Source organism: Myxine glutinosa, chromosome 7, assembly GCF_964187855.1.
Source record: "Myxine glutinosa chromosome 7, kmMyxGlut1.1, whole genome shotgun sequence".
Classification (NCBI taxonomy): Eukaryota; Metazoa; Chordata; class Myxini; order Myxiniformes; family Myxinidae; genus Myxine; species Myxine glutinosa.
In genome coordinates, this window is record NC_136267.1 from 143230136 (window position 1) to 143243195 (window position 13060).

At 42.8% G+C, this 13060-nt stretch overlaps 1 protein-coding gene across 5 annotated transcripts in view; it reads left to right on the top strand.

The window, feature by feature from the left end:
* Positions 1-11971, top strand: part of LOC137431711 (unconventional myosin-Ib) — a 246738-nt gene extending 234767 nt beyond the window's left edge. For all 5 annotated transcript variants that reach the window (XM_078782369.1, XM_068123339.2, XM_068123340.2 and 2 more), the window contains 4 exons: positions 2298-2430; positions 4334-4486; positions 4758-4885; positions 9905-11971. In XM_078782369.1, the coding sequence (XP_078638495.1) occupies positions 2298-2430; positions 4334-4486; positions 4758-4885; positions 9905-10025 (535 nt within the window). In that variant the 3' untranslated portion in view covers positions 10026-11971. The remainder of the gene's footprint in view (positions 1-2297; positions 2431-4333; positions 4487-4757; positions 4886-9904) is intronic.
* The last annotated feature ends 1089 nt before the right edge of the window (positions 11972-13060 follow it).

A 13060-nucleotide genomic window follows, 5' to 3' on the forward strand; every position in this document is an offset into this window, starting at 1 on the left:
GCTGGTGAGAGAGGTACCCACACCCAGCCAACTGGCATGATGACAGTTGAAATCACCACATATGAGGAAGAGAGAGTTGGGATGAGTAGATAGAAGTTGGTCCATATCATCAGACAGCGAGATGTAGATGGAGTCATCACTGTTTGGTGGACGGTACAACACACATATGAACAAGAGGTGGGAGCGAAGGGGAAGCCGTAGCCAGAGGTATTCCTGGGGGTGAGGTGGAGAGAGTGCAGTGCAGGGCGAGTGAGGAAGAGAGTTTTTGATAAAGATAGCAACCCCGCCTCCAGGACGAGGCTCAGGTCTATCATACCGGAGGAGGGAGTAGCCCGGGAGAGATACTATGGAATCAGAGACATCATAAAGGAGGAAAGTTTCTGTTAAGCAGATCACGTCTGGTTTGACAGAAGCAACCTGTATGGAGAGATCAGTTAAGTTTGAACGAAGGCCCCGGATGTTTGAGGTCCATACCGTTAATGAAGAGGAAGGGGGAGCATCAGATACAGAACAGGGGGGAGGAGGGGTAGGGTAAGATGTGGAAGAGGTGGAAGAGGTAGGGAGAGCTGTTGAAGGTATGTCAGAGATTTCAGAATAGCTTGGAGAAAGGGAAGGATGGGGCGGACAAAAGGTTTGATGGTGATTGGGTGAGCCACAATGAGGTGTTATTTGAGGAGGGGGAAGAGCGAGGCAGAAGGTTGGGGGAGATGGAGGTGAGAGTTTGAAGGGGGAAGAAGCGGGGAGGACGCTTTGAGGAGGGGGAGTGAGCGGGGGGAAATTGAGAAGCAATGAGGGTGGGGAGATTTGAAGGGGAGGGGTGAGGGGGGAGTTTGGGAGGGAAGGGACAAGGGGAGGGATTTGAAAGGGATGGGATATGGGGGAGATTTGGAGGGGAGGGGTGAGGCAGGAGTCTAGGAGGGGAGGGGCGAGGGGGCGTCTTGGCGGGGAGGGGTGAGGGGGTAGTTTAGGAGGGAGGGGGCAAGGGGGGAGATTTGAAAGGGATGGGTGATGGGGAAGATTTGGAGGGGAGGGGTGATGGGGAAGATTTGGAGGGGAGGGGTTATGGGGAAGATTTGGAGGGGAGGGGTGAGATTGGATTTTTGAAAGTGTACGATTTATGGGAAACGAACATTTATTGCAAAATGAGTTTCTTGTGACCTTCGAGTTAAAAATACGTTTAAGGACGCTGGATGGAGGATGGAGTGCAGGAGAGTTTAGGGAATGTAGAAAAAAGGCACTATAGGAGATGGATATTTTTTTTGGGATGAATTGATTTGGTGAGCAAGTCGAAAGCAGCCTTTTAAAGAAGAAGAAGAAAAAGGTGTTATAAAATATGACGGAATACATAACTTGAGGGGAAAGTGTAAACATTGAAGGTTAATGAGTGAAAACTATCTGGGGAAATGGGGGAGAAACACGTGGTCGAAGAACGAACGAACGAATAAGAATGAATAAACGAATGAGAACAGAGAAGGAAATGTTTTGTTTTTTTTTGTTTTTTTTTTAGTTGAGATTTACACAAGGAAGTAGGCTATGGGTGAAAAGACTGGGAATACAGAGAACGAAAGTTATTGGATCACAAACGACGGACCACTGAGAGAAAAACAAAGCCTCAAGGTTGTACAGTGCACACTGTACAAGGCCTTGCTCGCGACACGGCAAACAGACGATCAATTTATGAAAGATAAACACCGAGAAACAACCAAAGTTGCACACAATAACTTCACACACCGAAAGATAAATACAGTTTCGACAAAATACAATTGTGAACAGACTTAACTTCGAAAAACGTGGAGACCGTGTGGAGCTTCGAAAATCCCTGCCGCCGTCTCCAAGATCTCGCGAGATCCCCCCAGTTTTGTCTGTCACAACCTCCAAGCACGTGACCATGTTTATGTTTTTTTGTTTTTTTATTCCAATACATACCTATTTATCCTTCTTCTTTATGATATGTGATTAAAATTACTAATTCGTTGATTGAACAACGTGCAGTCATTGTTATAATAATTATACAGCACCTTTGTGGTTGAAGCCATTGAAAGTAACTCTCTGGCAGCCATTATTCTCACTCCTATTTGCCATGGCATTGACTTGCATCGATATATCTCTCGGTGGAATGTGTAACACAGGTCCACACTTGTCACTAAACCTGCAGAGGAATTTTCATCAACCTGGATTATGGGCGATGGCATCTCTATTACCATCAGACCGTTAATTTAACATATTAATGTATTACATGCAACACCCTGTTTTTTCAAATGCAAGGCTCAAATGTCGTCCATCCCACCCTCCACCAGTGTTGCTAAGACATTCGTCGGACTGCATTTGGAGCAAGGTCCCAATGCAAAACACCAGAAGCTGCTCGGATCATTGCCTGACAAGCTCATCTTTTCGGAACTTGTGCATAAAATTCATCGTGCCAATGGAAAGGTACAAATAGGTTGTTGTCATTATTAGGGTCAAATCTGGGGAAGGGTATATTTTGAAGAACCTCAACTGCTCTGTTACAGATTCTCACGCAGCAATTGGGCATGACCTGGATTCAACATTTATGGTTAAGAACAGTCCACGAGCCGTGACTCATTGCCAAAAAAAAAACAAAAAAAAAACTTTAAAGTTGGGATGGAGATCTAGGATATGCATGCAAGCTTTAATTTTGGCCCAGCTATAATTCTGAGTCAGATTGGCGGCCCGACAAGGAGTGTAGCCTCGTAACTGCTTCGGCAGCAACAAAGCTCTGCATAGGGCTTGGTATATGATGGTGATGATTATGATGATGATTATGATGATGATGGCAAGGTTTCACCTGCACAGAACATTTCAATTCCCACAATTCAGACTTGCTCATCACACCCACTCCATTTGTTCTAACAACTTTTGAAATCGCATTCCTGATGTGGTGTAATCCCACTCTCCCATCCAGGGCTTCAAGGTGGCAGTGCACCACCGTCTCATGCCATTCTGCAACTGTACCCATAATCCATTAACTCTCCCCTCCGCTCCTTTCCTTTCTTTCACCATTAATTCCCTTGATAGTTGAGTCAATCTGTTGTCCCACTGTCATTGCGTTGCCTTTCTCTCCCGTCAGTAGTGCAAATACAGTCTCTTGAGAATTATTACAAACTAGCAGAAGCCCATGGTAGAAATACCACCACATATTTAAGGAAGCCCTTTATTAGTGTGCGGGATGAAAGACCTGAATAGGTTATATATTTCTTACCAGGAAGTATTTTTTTTCAGGAGTGACCGAAGCAGCAGTCTGCTGCTTATACACCACCCAGTTTCAATTTCGTGTCTAAATGAAAAAGTTATAATTTTCCCGTAGGTATGGATTAATTTTAAGTAACTTTTAGTTAATATTTTTTTCTCTTTGGGGACGGTTTCCGTGTTTCAGGGTGAGACAGACAGATGGACAGACAGATTTAGCGGAATATATTAACTCCTCCCCACCCCCACCCCACCCCCTGTCTACACTAACTCCTCACTCTATCATTTTCTTCTTCCTCTTCCTCTCCAACTACCCCCACCTACCTGCTGCCATTTTTGCACTTCGGTAACCAGCCACCTGCCTGCCAATTTTGCATCTGTCACCCCATTTGACTGTTTTATTTATAATCTGTTGTTGTCTCTGTAATTATTTCAGGTTATCACTCAAATCACGTTTGTGCTTCACACAGCACATCATTCAATCCTCAGTAAACATATATGACTTTCACCCTAATCCCTACCCCAAGGCCATTTCTCTTTCATTTAAAATGCTGCACAATGGTGCATTTTGATAAACACTGGGGAAGGAAAGAAGGAAGAGGCATGTGGGTTTAGCAATCATAGCCCACTCTTATTTCCCAATAGGAAACATTTGATCTCGCATATTTGGATGCCACTGCGACAGGTCGGTACCATGAGGTCACACTATTCCATTGCACAATGGCCTAAAGCTAGTTCATTGTGTGGCAAACATTCTTGGGTTCCTAAGAGATGCTATGAAGCTTTTAAGACACTCCAAAAATATTAACAGTGACTTGGTGGTAGAGTGGATAAACTCTTGTTTCATTGCCCTCACTGTTGTTGTGGATTCAAATTCCAAGGGTTCTGAGTGAAAGTTTCCACCCTACATTGCAGAGAGAAGGGGCATGAAACTCTGCCACCACTAAAATTGATTGTAGGCAATAATTCTGGATGGGCCAACACCATCACCGACTGAAACATTAGGGCATGTTACACAACACGATGTGGCTTTACACCTGTTGTGGGTGCAGTATTGATGTGTATGAAAGCACAACAAGGTGGTGAAGGAGTTCCTTTCCTCAAAGCTGGGTATGTTTGTGGCCAGGTGGTGACGCGGATATTGCTACTGACCAAGGCCAACATGATTCTAGCCGACCCCAAGTCTGCGCACATCAAGAGCCGGATTGCGTTGGGAGAGGTCCAACGTGTCTCGCTCAGCACACTTCATGACGGCATTTTCGTGCTGCATATCAAGCAGGTCATCTTACGGCTGAATCTGTGAACGAAAGAAAATAAATGTGGAAATCTCTAGATATTTTTGCTCTCATGCGGAGCTAGGCAAAGGGCTTTGTCGCTAATTTGCGCTGTCATATTCAAAGGCTTGTGCAAGGGTTTTTGCTTTTAATTGATCTTATTAAATATCAGACCAGAAATAAAATACTGCACTAATTTGTGTTGTTGATTAGTGGATCGAAAAAATTAATGGTGGTTGTAATAATTTTTTTTACATCGTCTCTGACTTCACACAGGGATCCAGTGCCGCACTCAAAGGAGACTTCGTGTTTGTGAGCGAGTGGGTTATTGAACTCGCGACGAAGCTCTTCCGGCTCATTATGGATTGCACCAACACCAAACTCGAAATCAGTATTTCGAACAGGTCTGTTATTGATTACTCTGCCAATAGACGTTACGGGACTTGGCCTGCACTTTTGTTTATATTTGTAACGAAGTTTGAATGCGTTTTACAAAAAAAAAATTATACGTTAATTTTCATGCTAGTCTCCATCTTTGGACATGCACTTCTCCCTTTTGGAAAGGAAGCTTTTATCCGCAATCATTGTTAAGAACGTGTACGTAATCAGTGCAGTGCTGGTTCGTGGAAAAAAATCCTTACTCTCTTCCGAGGTGCCCTTTAATAAAGATATCCCTGGCAGGTAAATCATCATCATCATTCTGTGCAGCCAACGATCTCTAATTTTAAACAGGCTCGACATTCTCCAGTGATCATAAATTTAATAATTTTTCACTCTTCCACCCTCTTGAAGCCATCTCACTGGTCGCCATCTTGATTTTGAGCACGTGCTTTAAAATGGGAAACATGGGGTTGTGGATGGTGGTTTCACACACTATTTTTTTTTTTTTTGGTATACAAGATCGAGGCTTAGTGGCAAAAAAAAACAAACGGACACATAAGATGAAATGAAGGGAGCGGGAGACAAGATGGGGAGAGAGGAGGAAGGACACAAGCGCAACATTTGAGAGCAGGGACATCGGGAGATCTGTGGGAGGTAGAGGGCTTGGGGGAAGGAGGCGTGGGAAGGGGGGTTGAGGGTGGGAGAGGTAAAAAAAGATAAATTCCCCAGATTTTTTATGCCTCCGCAGCAAAAGGCCAGAGGCATTATGTTTTTGGGTTGTCTGTGCATCCGTCCATCCATCATTTGTTTTATGTTAACTTGTGAAGTACTGCAGGGGTTTCCACCAAACATAGCACGAGTATAGATGGTTATAGAAAGATTAACTTATTATACTTTGGGTTCAACAGGTCAAATGGTATGTGCCCATTGACAATAATTTTACTTCCACAATAACTTGTTAACCCTTTGAACCTTAGCTGCTGGCCTACCGGATGCACATGCTTTATTGTCCCCCGTCTCACCGCGGAGCGAAAGGGGGACTATGGTTTTCCCGTCCGTCCGTCCGTCCGTGCGTGCGTGCGTGCGGGCGTGCGTGCTTGCGGGCGTGCGTGCGTAAGCGAAGGACCGCATTCGAATTTGGTGTGTGGGTGCAACCCACGTCAAAATCCAAGATGGCCGCCGCCATGTATGTCTGATGCCATGTATGTCTGAACCTTGTGAGCTGAATATCTTGAAAAATAAGCGAAGTACCAACTTCTAATCTGGTGTGTGGGTGTATCTAGGCACAAGAAAGAACGCTGTTGAAAACTGGGTCGCCACGTCAAAATCCAAGATGGCCGCCGCCATGTATGTCTGAACCTTGTGAGATGAATATCTTGAAAAATAAGCAAAGTACCAACTTCTAATCTGGTGTGTGGGTGTATCTAGGCAGAAGGAAGAAGGCTATTGAAAATTGGGTCGCCACGTCAAAATCCAAGATGGCCGCCGCCATGTATGTCTGAACCTTGTGAGCGAAATATCTCGAAAAATAAGCGAAGTACCAACTTCTAATCTGGTGTGTGGGTGTATCTACGCATAAGAAAGAACGCTGTTGAAAATTGGGTCGCCACGTCAAAATCCAAGATGGCCACCACCATATATACGTCTGAACCTTGTGAGCGTAATATCTTGAAAAATAAGCGAAGTACCAACTTCTAATCTGGTGTGTGGGTGTATCTCGGCATAAGAAAGAACGCTGTTGAAAATTGGGTCGCCACGTCAGAATCCAAGATGGCCACCACCATATATATGTCTGAACCTTGTGAGCGTAATATCTTGAAAAATAAGCGAAGTACCAACTTCTAATCTGGTGTGTGGGTGTATCTAGGCAGAAGGAAGAAGGCTATTGAAAATTGGGTCGCCACGTCAAAATCCAAGATAGCCGCCGCCATGTATGTCTGAACCTTGTGAGCGGAATATCTTGAAAAATAAGCGAAGTACCAACTTCTAATCTGGTGTGTGGGTGTATCTACGCAGAAGGAAGAACGCTATTGAAAATTGGGTCGCCACGTCAAAATCCAAGATGGCCGCCTTGCGTCTTCCACTTTGTCAACTCGCATCACTTCACCGACGGGGGACCTAGGCGTAACGCTTGTTTATTTATGTTTCATGGTGTAAGGCTAATTGTCTCTTGCTTTGTAATATCATGAGTACCTTCCTGAGTAATTTGTGACAACGTTATATTACACCTAATCTTCGGTCTGTGTTGTCGCTAATTGCTCAGGAAGTGCATGGAAGGCTTTTGTGGAGAACTATTGTGTCTCGGAAATCCGGGAAATAACTGCTGGTTGACTGGCACTACAAAGTAGAGTATTGGTGATAAACTCAGAAAAGAAGAAAGGAAGACAGTGTATGATTCAAAATATCATTTATTTGTAATAACAGGGATAGAAAAACATTTTTTACTGGCAGAAAACCAAAATAAAACAAACTTAAACTTTTCACTGATTTTTCTCCAGGGAGCCCAGGGTGGGAGAGTCTAAAGTCGAAGGAGCTCGGGGTTCAAAAGGTTAACCACTGAACGGATTTCAACCAAACTTGGCACGCAAAAATATGGACTCTAATAGAAAGAAGAACTGATTGAATTTTGGGTTCAACAGGTCAAAGGTGCCCTTTGAAAATAATTTCGCAGATCATAACTCGAGCTAGAAGCATCTGATGTCTCTCTTCTACTTGTCTTTCTTTTCTCTCTCTCTCTCTCTCTCTCTCTCTCTCTCTCTCTCTCTCTCTCTCTCTCGCTCTCTCTCTCTCTCCCTCGCTCTCTCCCTCGCTCTCTCCCTCGCTCTCTCTCCCTCGCTCTCTCTCTCTCGCTCTCTCTCCCTCACTCTCTCCCTCTCCCTCTCTCCCTCCCTCTCCCTTTCTCCCTCTCTCTCCCTCTCTCCCTCTTTCCCTCTCTCCCTCCCCCCTCCCTCTCTCCATCTCTCCCTCTCTCATGTGACCTTTTTTTTAAATGTGGCCTTTAATTGAAATCAAATATAACAGTGGGTTGACATCTCATGCGAGCGGATGTGAGAGGAATAGCCATCGATGTGTGCGCGTCGATTTCCATTTTCTAGCTTTTATTTATCTACGTACATACATCACTTTATCTTTAACGAATAAAGGTCCAGGTCAAATTATAACCACCATTTGGTTCTTGCTTGGTGCACATTTCAGAATGGATAAAGCTGTTTGAGAAAAGATGAATGATAGCTCACCACTAGTTGGTGAAATGTAAGTGTGAATCATTATGGGATAAATTTCAGATCCATTTAAAAACCATGCTTCTGATGCTGTGCTCATGTGTGCATCATCCCAGAGCAAATGACCTAAAGTGACTCATGTAACCTTCAGTTCTTGAGTCGAACATCTCATTGGTTAGATCTCAAGTTGCCTCATGCTTAATTTTGAGCGTAGCCCCTGGACACAAACAAAACTCGATGTAATCTTGAACTTGAAAACCTGTGTTGCCGAATAGTATGCTATTGTCCTGCAAGCTCTGATCAATGTCGCATCACTTCAGCCCGAACAACCTCAGCCCATTAATAAATTAATAATATCACCATCTTGGCTTCAACGACCTGAGCCCATGTTCGTCCACTCCGGCCTGTAACCACGGCCTTGGCCCACTTGCCATATTTATGAGTAAAATCCTTCCTCATTAGGTTTGTTTTTGTGAAATACTTATATATTTGTGTATTACTGTTGTTATTATTATTGGCACTACTAGTACTACTACTACTAGTACTACTACTACTACTACATTTACCTTTCGTTGTGAGCTGAGTTGGCACAAGCACTTGCTGTACACACATGCATTCCGTTCATGAATGTAATGGTGGCATAATATTGTCATTTTTATTAATTACATAAAGATTTGGGATTTTATTTAATTACAATTTTTATCAATTGCTCATTTTTATTAATTACAATTTTCATTGTTGGATATGCCTTTAATCTTCGTGAATGTAAACATGCAGCCTCGCACTGGTTCTCTGAAACAATATGCAACTTTAAAGATTCCTTTAATTAGGTGTGCAATAAACTTATCAGTCTGGATGATAAATTCATACCAGACTCGGTGAGGTAATGCTTCGAGCAGCTGCTCTGAGTCTGGGAGGTCGATGGTTCAAACCCCGGCCGAGTCGTACCAAAGATTTAGAAATCTTCTTACGTGCTGCTTCCTTGCTTGACATTCGGCATTTAAATGGATAGAGAATAAGAAAACATACAGGTAGAGCTAAGAAAATGCTTCATCAACATCAATGGTCTCTAAAAAGAAGACCATATCAAAATCAAAAGAAGATGCAAAAGTTTGTCTTTAGAAAAACCTTCACATTACTGAAAGAATGAATGAATGATCGTTTTAAGGCCAATTTTTGCCCGCTAGAGCGGGGGTTAGTCTTGCGGGCCCCATGACGATCATGGTTCCCTATTTGAGGCAATGTTTTTTGTGGCCGGATGCCCTTCCTGATGCCAACCCTTGGTCGCCTCTTACGATGTGCAGGGATACGGTGTACCTATTCTAGGTCGGGGTACACACCGGGATCATTCATCCCAGCAAGCTGGTACTCAATTTGCCGACCTCAGATGGATGACAGGATAGGTCAACCCCCCTGGCATGAATTCAGCGATCGACCGGGATTCGAACTCAGGATCCCAAGCCGCCACCCTAACCGCTAAGCCAACACCAGGCTCAAAAACATTACTGTTCACTTAATTTGATTGGATACAAACTGGGCCAAGGTAGCAATGGTTTGAGGTGCTCAGCAGTCTGTGGGGCAAGTGGGCGAAGTGAAATTACTCAGACCAGGATTGGTCTAAGATGGTCACGTGACAGACGACCCCTGTTGTATTTAATCATAACGTTTTTTTTTTTCCTTACAGTGCGAAGTGATTAATTAAGCACAATTTGTAAAACAAAGACTTTCTTTCATTGCATGTGTGCTTTCTGTAGGCCTGTTAACAGTGATTTTAGTTAACAATGTCCTGATTTCATTTGCTGCATTTCCTCTCTTTTTCAGTATATCCGTGCAATTCAAAGCCGATGAGGTGAACATGCAGCTGGTGCAGGCCGAGCAAAAGAACGGAAACCTTCCTGTGTGCAAACGAAAGAATCGTATCCTGGAGGTCACGGTATCCTGACGGAGTTGAGAGCAAAACAAAGAGCCAATGGGAGGAGATCTCACTGAACCCTTTTATCAGTCATTTTGCAATACCAGTGCAATACCAACCATATTGATGTGGGCAGCCACAAACAGTCGACTATCACCCATGAGTAATTGATTCTTGCACGCACTCGGTGAAAGTATATAACCTCAAAAAAAAAAAACGTCTTTTTTCAAATAATCGCTTTGTCGTCGCTGCTCATTGCACTCTTCTTCGTTTGAAGATCTGCACAATGGCATAATGCCTTTGAATAATGAAAACAATAATAATGCATAACAGGAGGGTTGAGCTCACAATAAGACTGAATTAGGAAACAAAGGTATGCCAAAGCTAATCCAGCCTTTTTAACTGCTTACCTTGGAGAGTGAAGCTCCTCTTTTATTCCCGCATCATTTTGCTGATACCCAGAGATTTTGTCTTTTTAAAGGAAAACTAATGTTCACCGACATGCTAACTCACTTACTAGTTACTAACACCTCGTTTGCCATTTTGTTCTCATCCAATGACATCTGCTCGGTACTGGTGTGCTTGGAAATATAATACCTGTGAGCTGTGATATTCACTTCTTCATTTAAAGAGGTTCTCCTCCTTTTTAGAGATGATTGCCTTCTTTGTCCATCAAAGGATGTTTGATATTTTCATATGAATTGATTTTTTTTTTCATGTACCTCCATGTATTTTCTGGTACGTACTTGTACAGCACTATCAATAGGAACAAATTACTGGGTTGCAAGCATTTATATAATTACCTTTTATGATATTAAATGAGAATATGGTTGAAGCATAAAATTAATTGCTGATGTCCGAATTAATTGGAACTCTCGTTTCATGCTGCATACCAGAACAATTGATTATTTATTATTCCGAAGTGTAATTCGCATCACCATGTGTTTATGCATTTCGGTTCTAGGAGTGAATCCCCCCCCCCCCCCCCCATCTCCCCCTCCCACGACACTTAATTGAAGTACCTGACGGAGCTGGGAAACCCAGCAGGAAACTCAAACATGGAGGCCTCAACATTGGCCCATCAGGCTGCAGAGGTCATTTCCACTTCCCACATGGCGGTAATCCATCACACCTCTCTAAGACGCTTAGCAGCGGCAATGACCATCGTGCAACTGGAACCAATTTTGAAAAGACGTTTAAAGGTGAACCTGCATGCACTTCAGGAGTTTTAATTGCACACTGAAACACTCGGGGCCCTCGGGTGAGATGACATCCTCAAAACGATTGCCTTCTTCGAGAAATGCAATTCAACAATGAAGCCTTGAAACTGCCAGTCTTTTTCTGCTGCGTTTCGGTTTATAAGGATTAAGAAATGATGAACAACATGCATTGATATACCCTACCTAGCACCACAAGATTAGATTGGAGACTGAGTTGTGGAATTAGCTCTGAGATGTGACGTAACATTGATAGTCCGATCAGCTATTCGGCAAAGTCCAAGCGGTGATATGAGGGTCCATGAAGACTTATATTATTATTGATGATGTTATTTCTCATCACCAAAGGCTGAAAATTGAACCTGCACAGGTGTATCACTGTTCCATTGCAGGACGCTGCACAACCTTCGTCACGTAGAATTTTGAAAGTGATACACAAATGCCTTGTATGAACGTTAGTAGATGGGAAGGCCTAGGTCAGGTGCCCTCTTACGGTTGGCATGCTCATTTGATGAAACACCTTGCTTGCAAACCACCAATCCGACACTTATAATCAGACCAGGAATCGAACCCAGACCAGACAGCTCAAAGGGGAGTACGCAACCTTCAACTATCTTGAATGGACAATTGACAAAACCATTATTCTTACGTTCCTGTTCATTTTTTACCCTCGCCTGAGGAGAAGGTATTGCATTTGAGTCTGTCTGTTTGTCTGTCTGTCTGTTTGTCCGCACATAATAAATATTATTTTCTCTGCAACCGTTGGTCCGATTGACAGGACATTTTCACCATAGGTGTAACCCCACCTGTATAATTTTTTACTGATAATTTTGACGTCATAGGTCACGTGGTTCGGCCGCCATCTTGGAAAAATCGAAAAACTTTGCACCTCTATATCTCCAAAAGCGCTGAATAGAAAAAATTGAGACATGGCTCATTGTAAAGAACTCTCCGTGCGGAATAAAATGTTAATGATGATGTCATAGGTGCCTCCATTATGACGTCATAATTCGACAAGTACAAAACTTCATCCAATCAAGATGAAATTTCTTGAGCATAATCTAGGAATGAATTAGTTTAGAAAAAAATTATAATGACATCGGTCATGTGGTTCGGCCGCCAGATTTGTTTTAACACAAAAGCCTTAAAATCACTGAAAATACATCCTGGCGAGGGTTTGCAATCTCTGATTGCTCTGTTTCTTGTTTGAACGTGTATTCTAGACTTTAAATCAAATGGGCCATCCGCCTTATGCAGTTGTGTGTGCACAGTTGTGCGTGCCTACTTGTGCCCAACTTCATCTACCTGTGCGCAACGTAATTTTAAAATACAACCATGTGAATCTTGTGGTCACTCGAATATCACATCCCCAGTCATTTGCATTCCTTTGTTCAAACTTTGTACAATGTGTAAAAATTTTAAACCTCAGGATTGTGCCATAACTGCACAGGTGGTGGGTGCTCGGTGTCCCATTGTCATCCATAGCCAGAACAAGGTTGGATTAAACGGGAACTTTGATAAAATCTTTAAACCATTTCATGTAATTTCTAACTACAACATAACAATAAGATCGTTCTAGAATGAACTCCGATTTTAATATATGGCAGGAATCTAATATCTGAATCCAAATACAATACTTCTAGTGCACTTAACATATGATGCAATGTCGGTATATTTGAATTTAATTAATAAAGTCGAAAAATTATTTCATCAATCATGGCGAAGAATGTTCTCATCCGGCTGTGTGGAATATAACTATCAATTATTTAACATGGCTATTTTCAACCGTGAAATTATAAGAAAATTCGCTTTTCCTGTTAATTAATAAAGCGTAACTAAAGGGCCGAT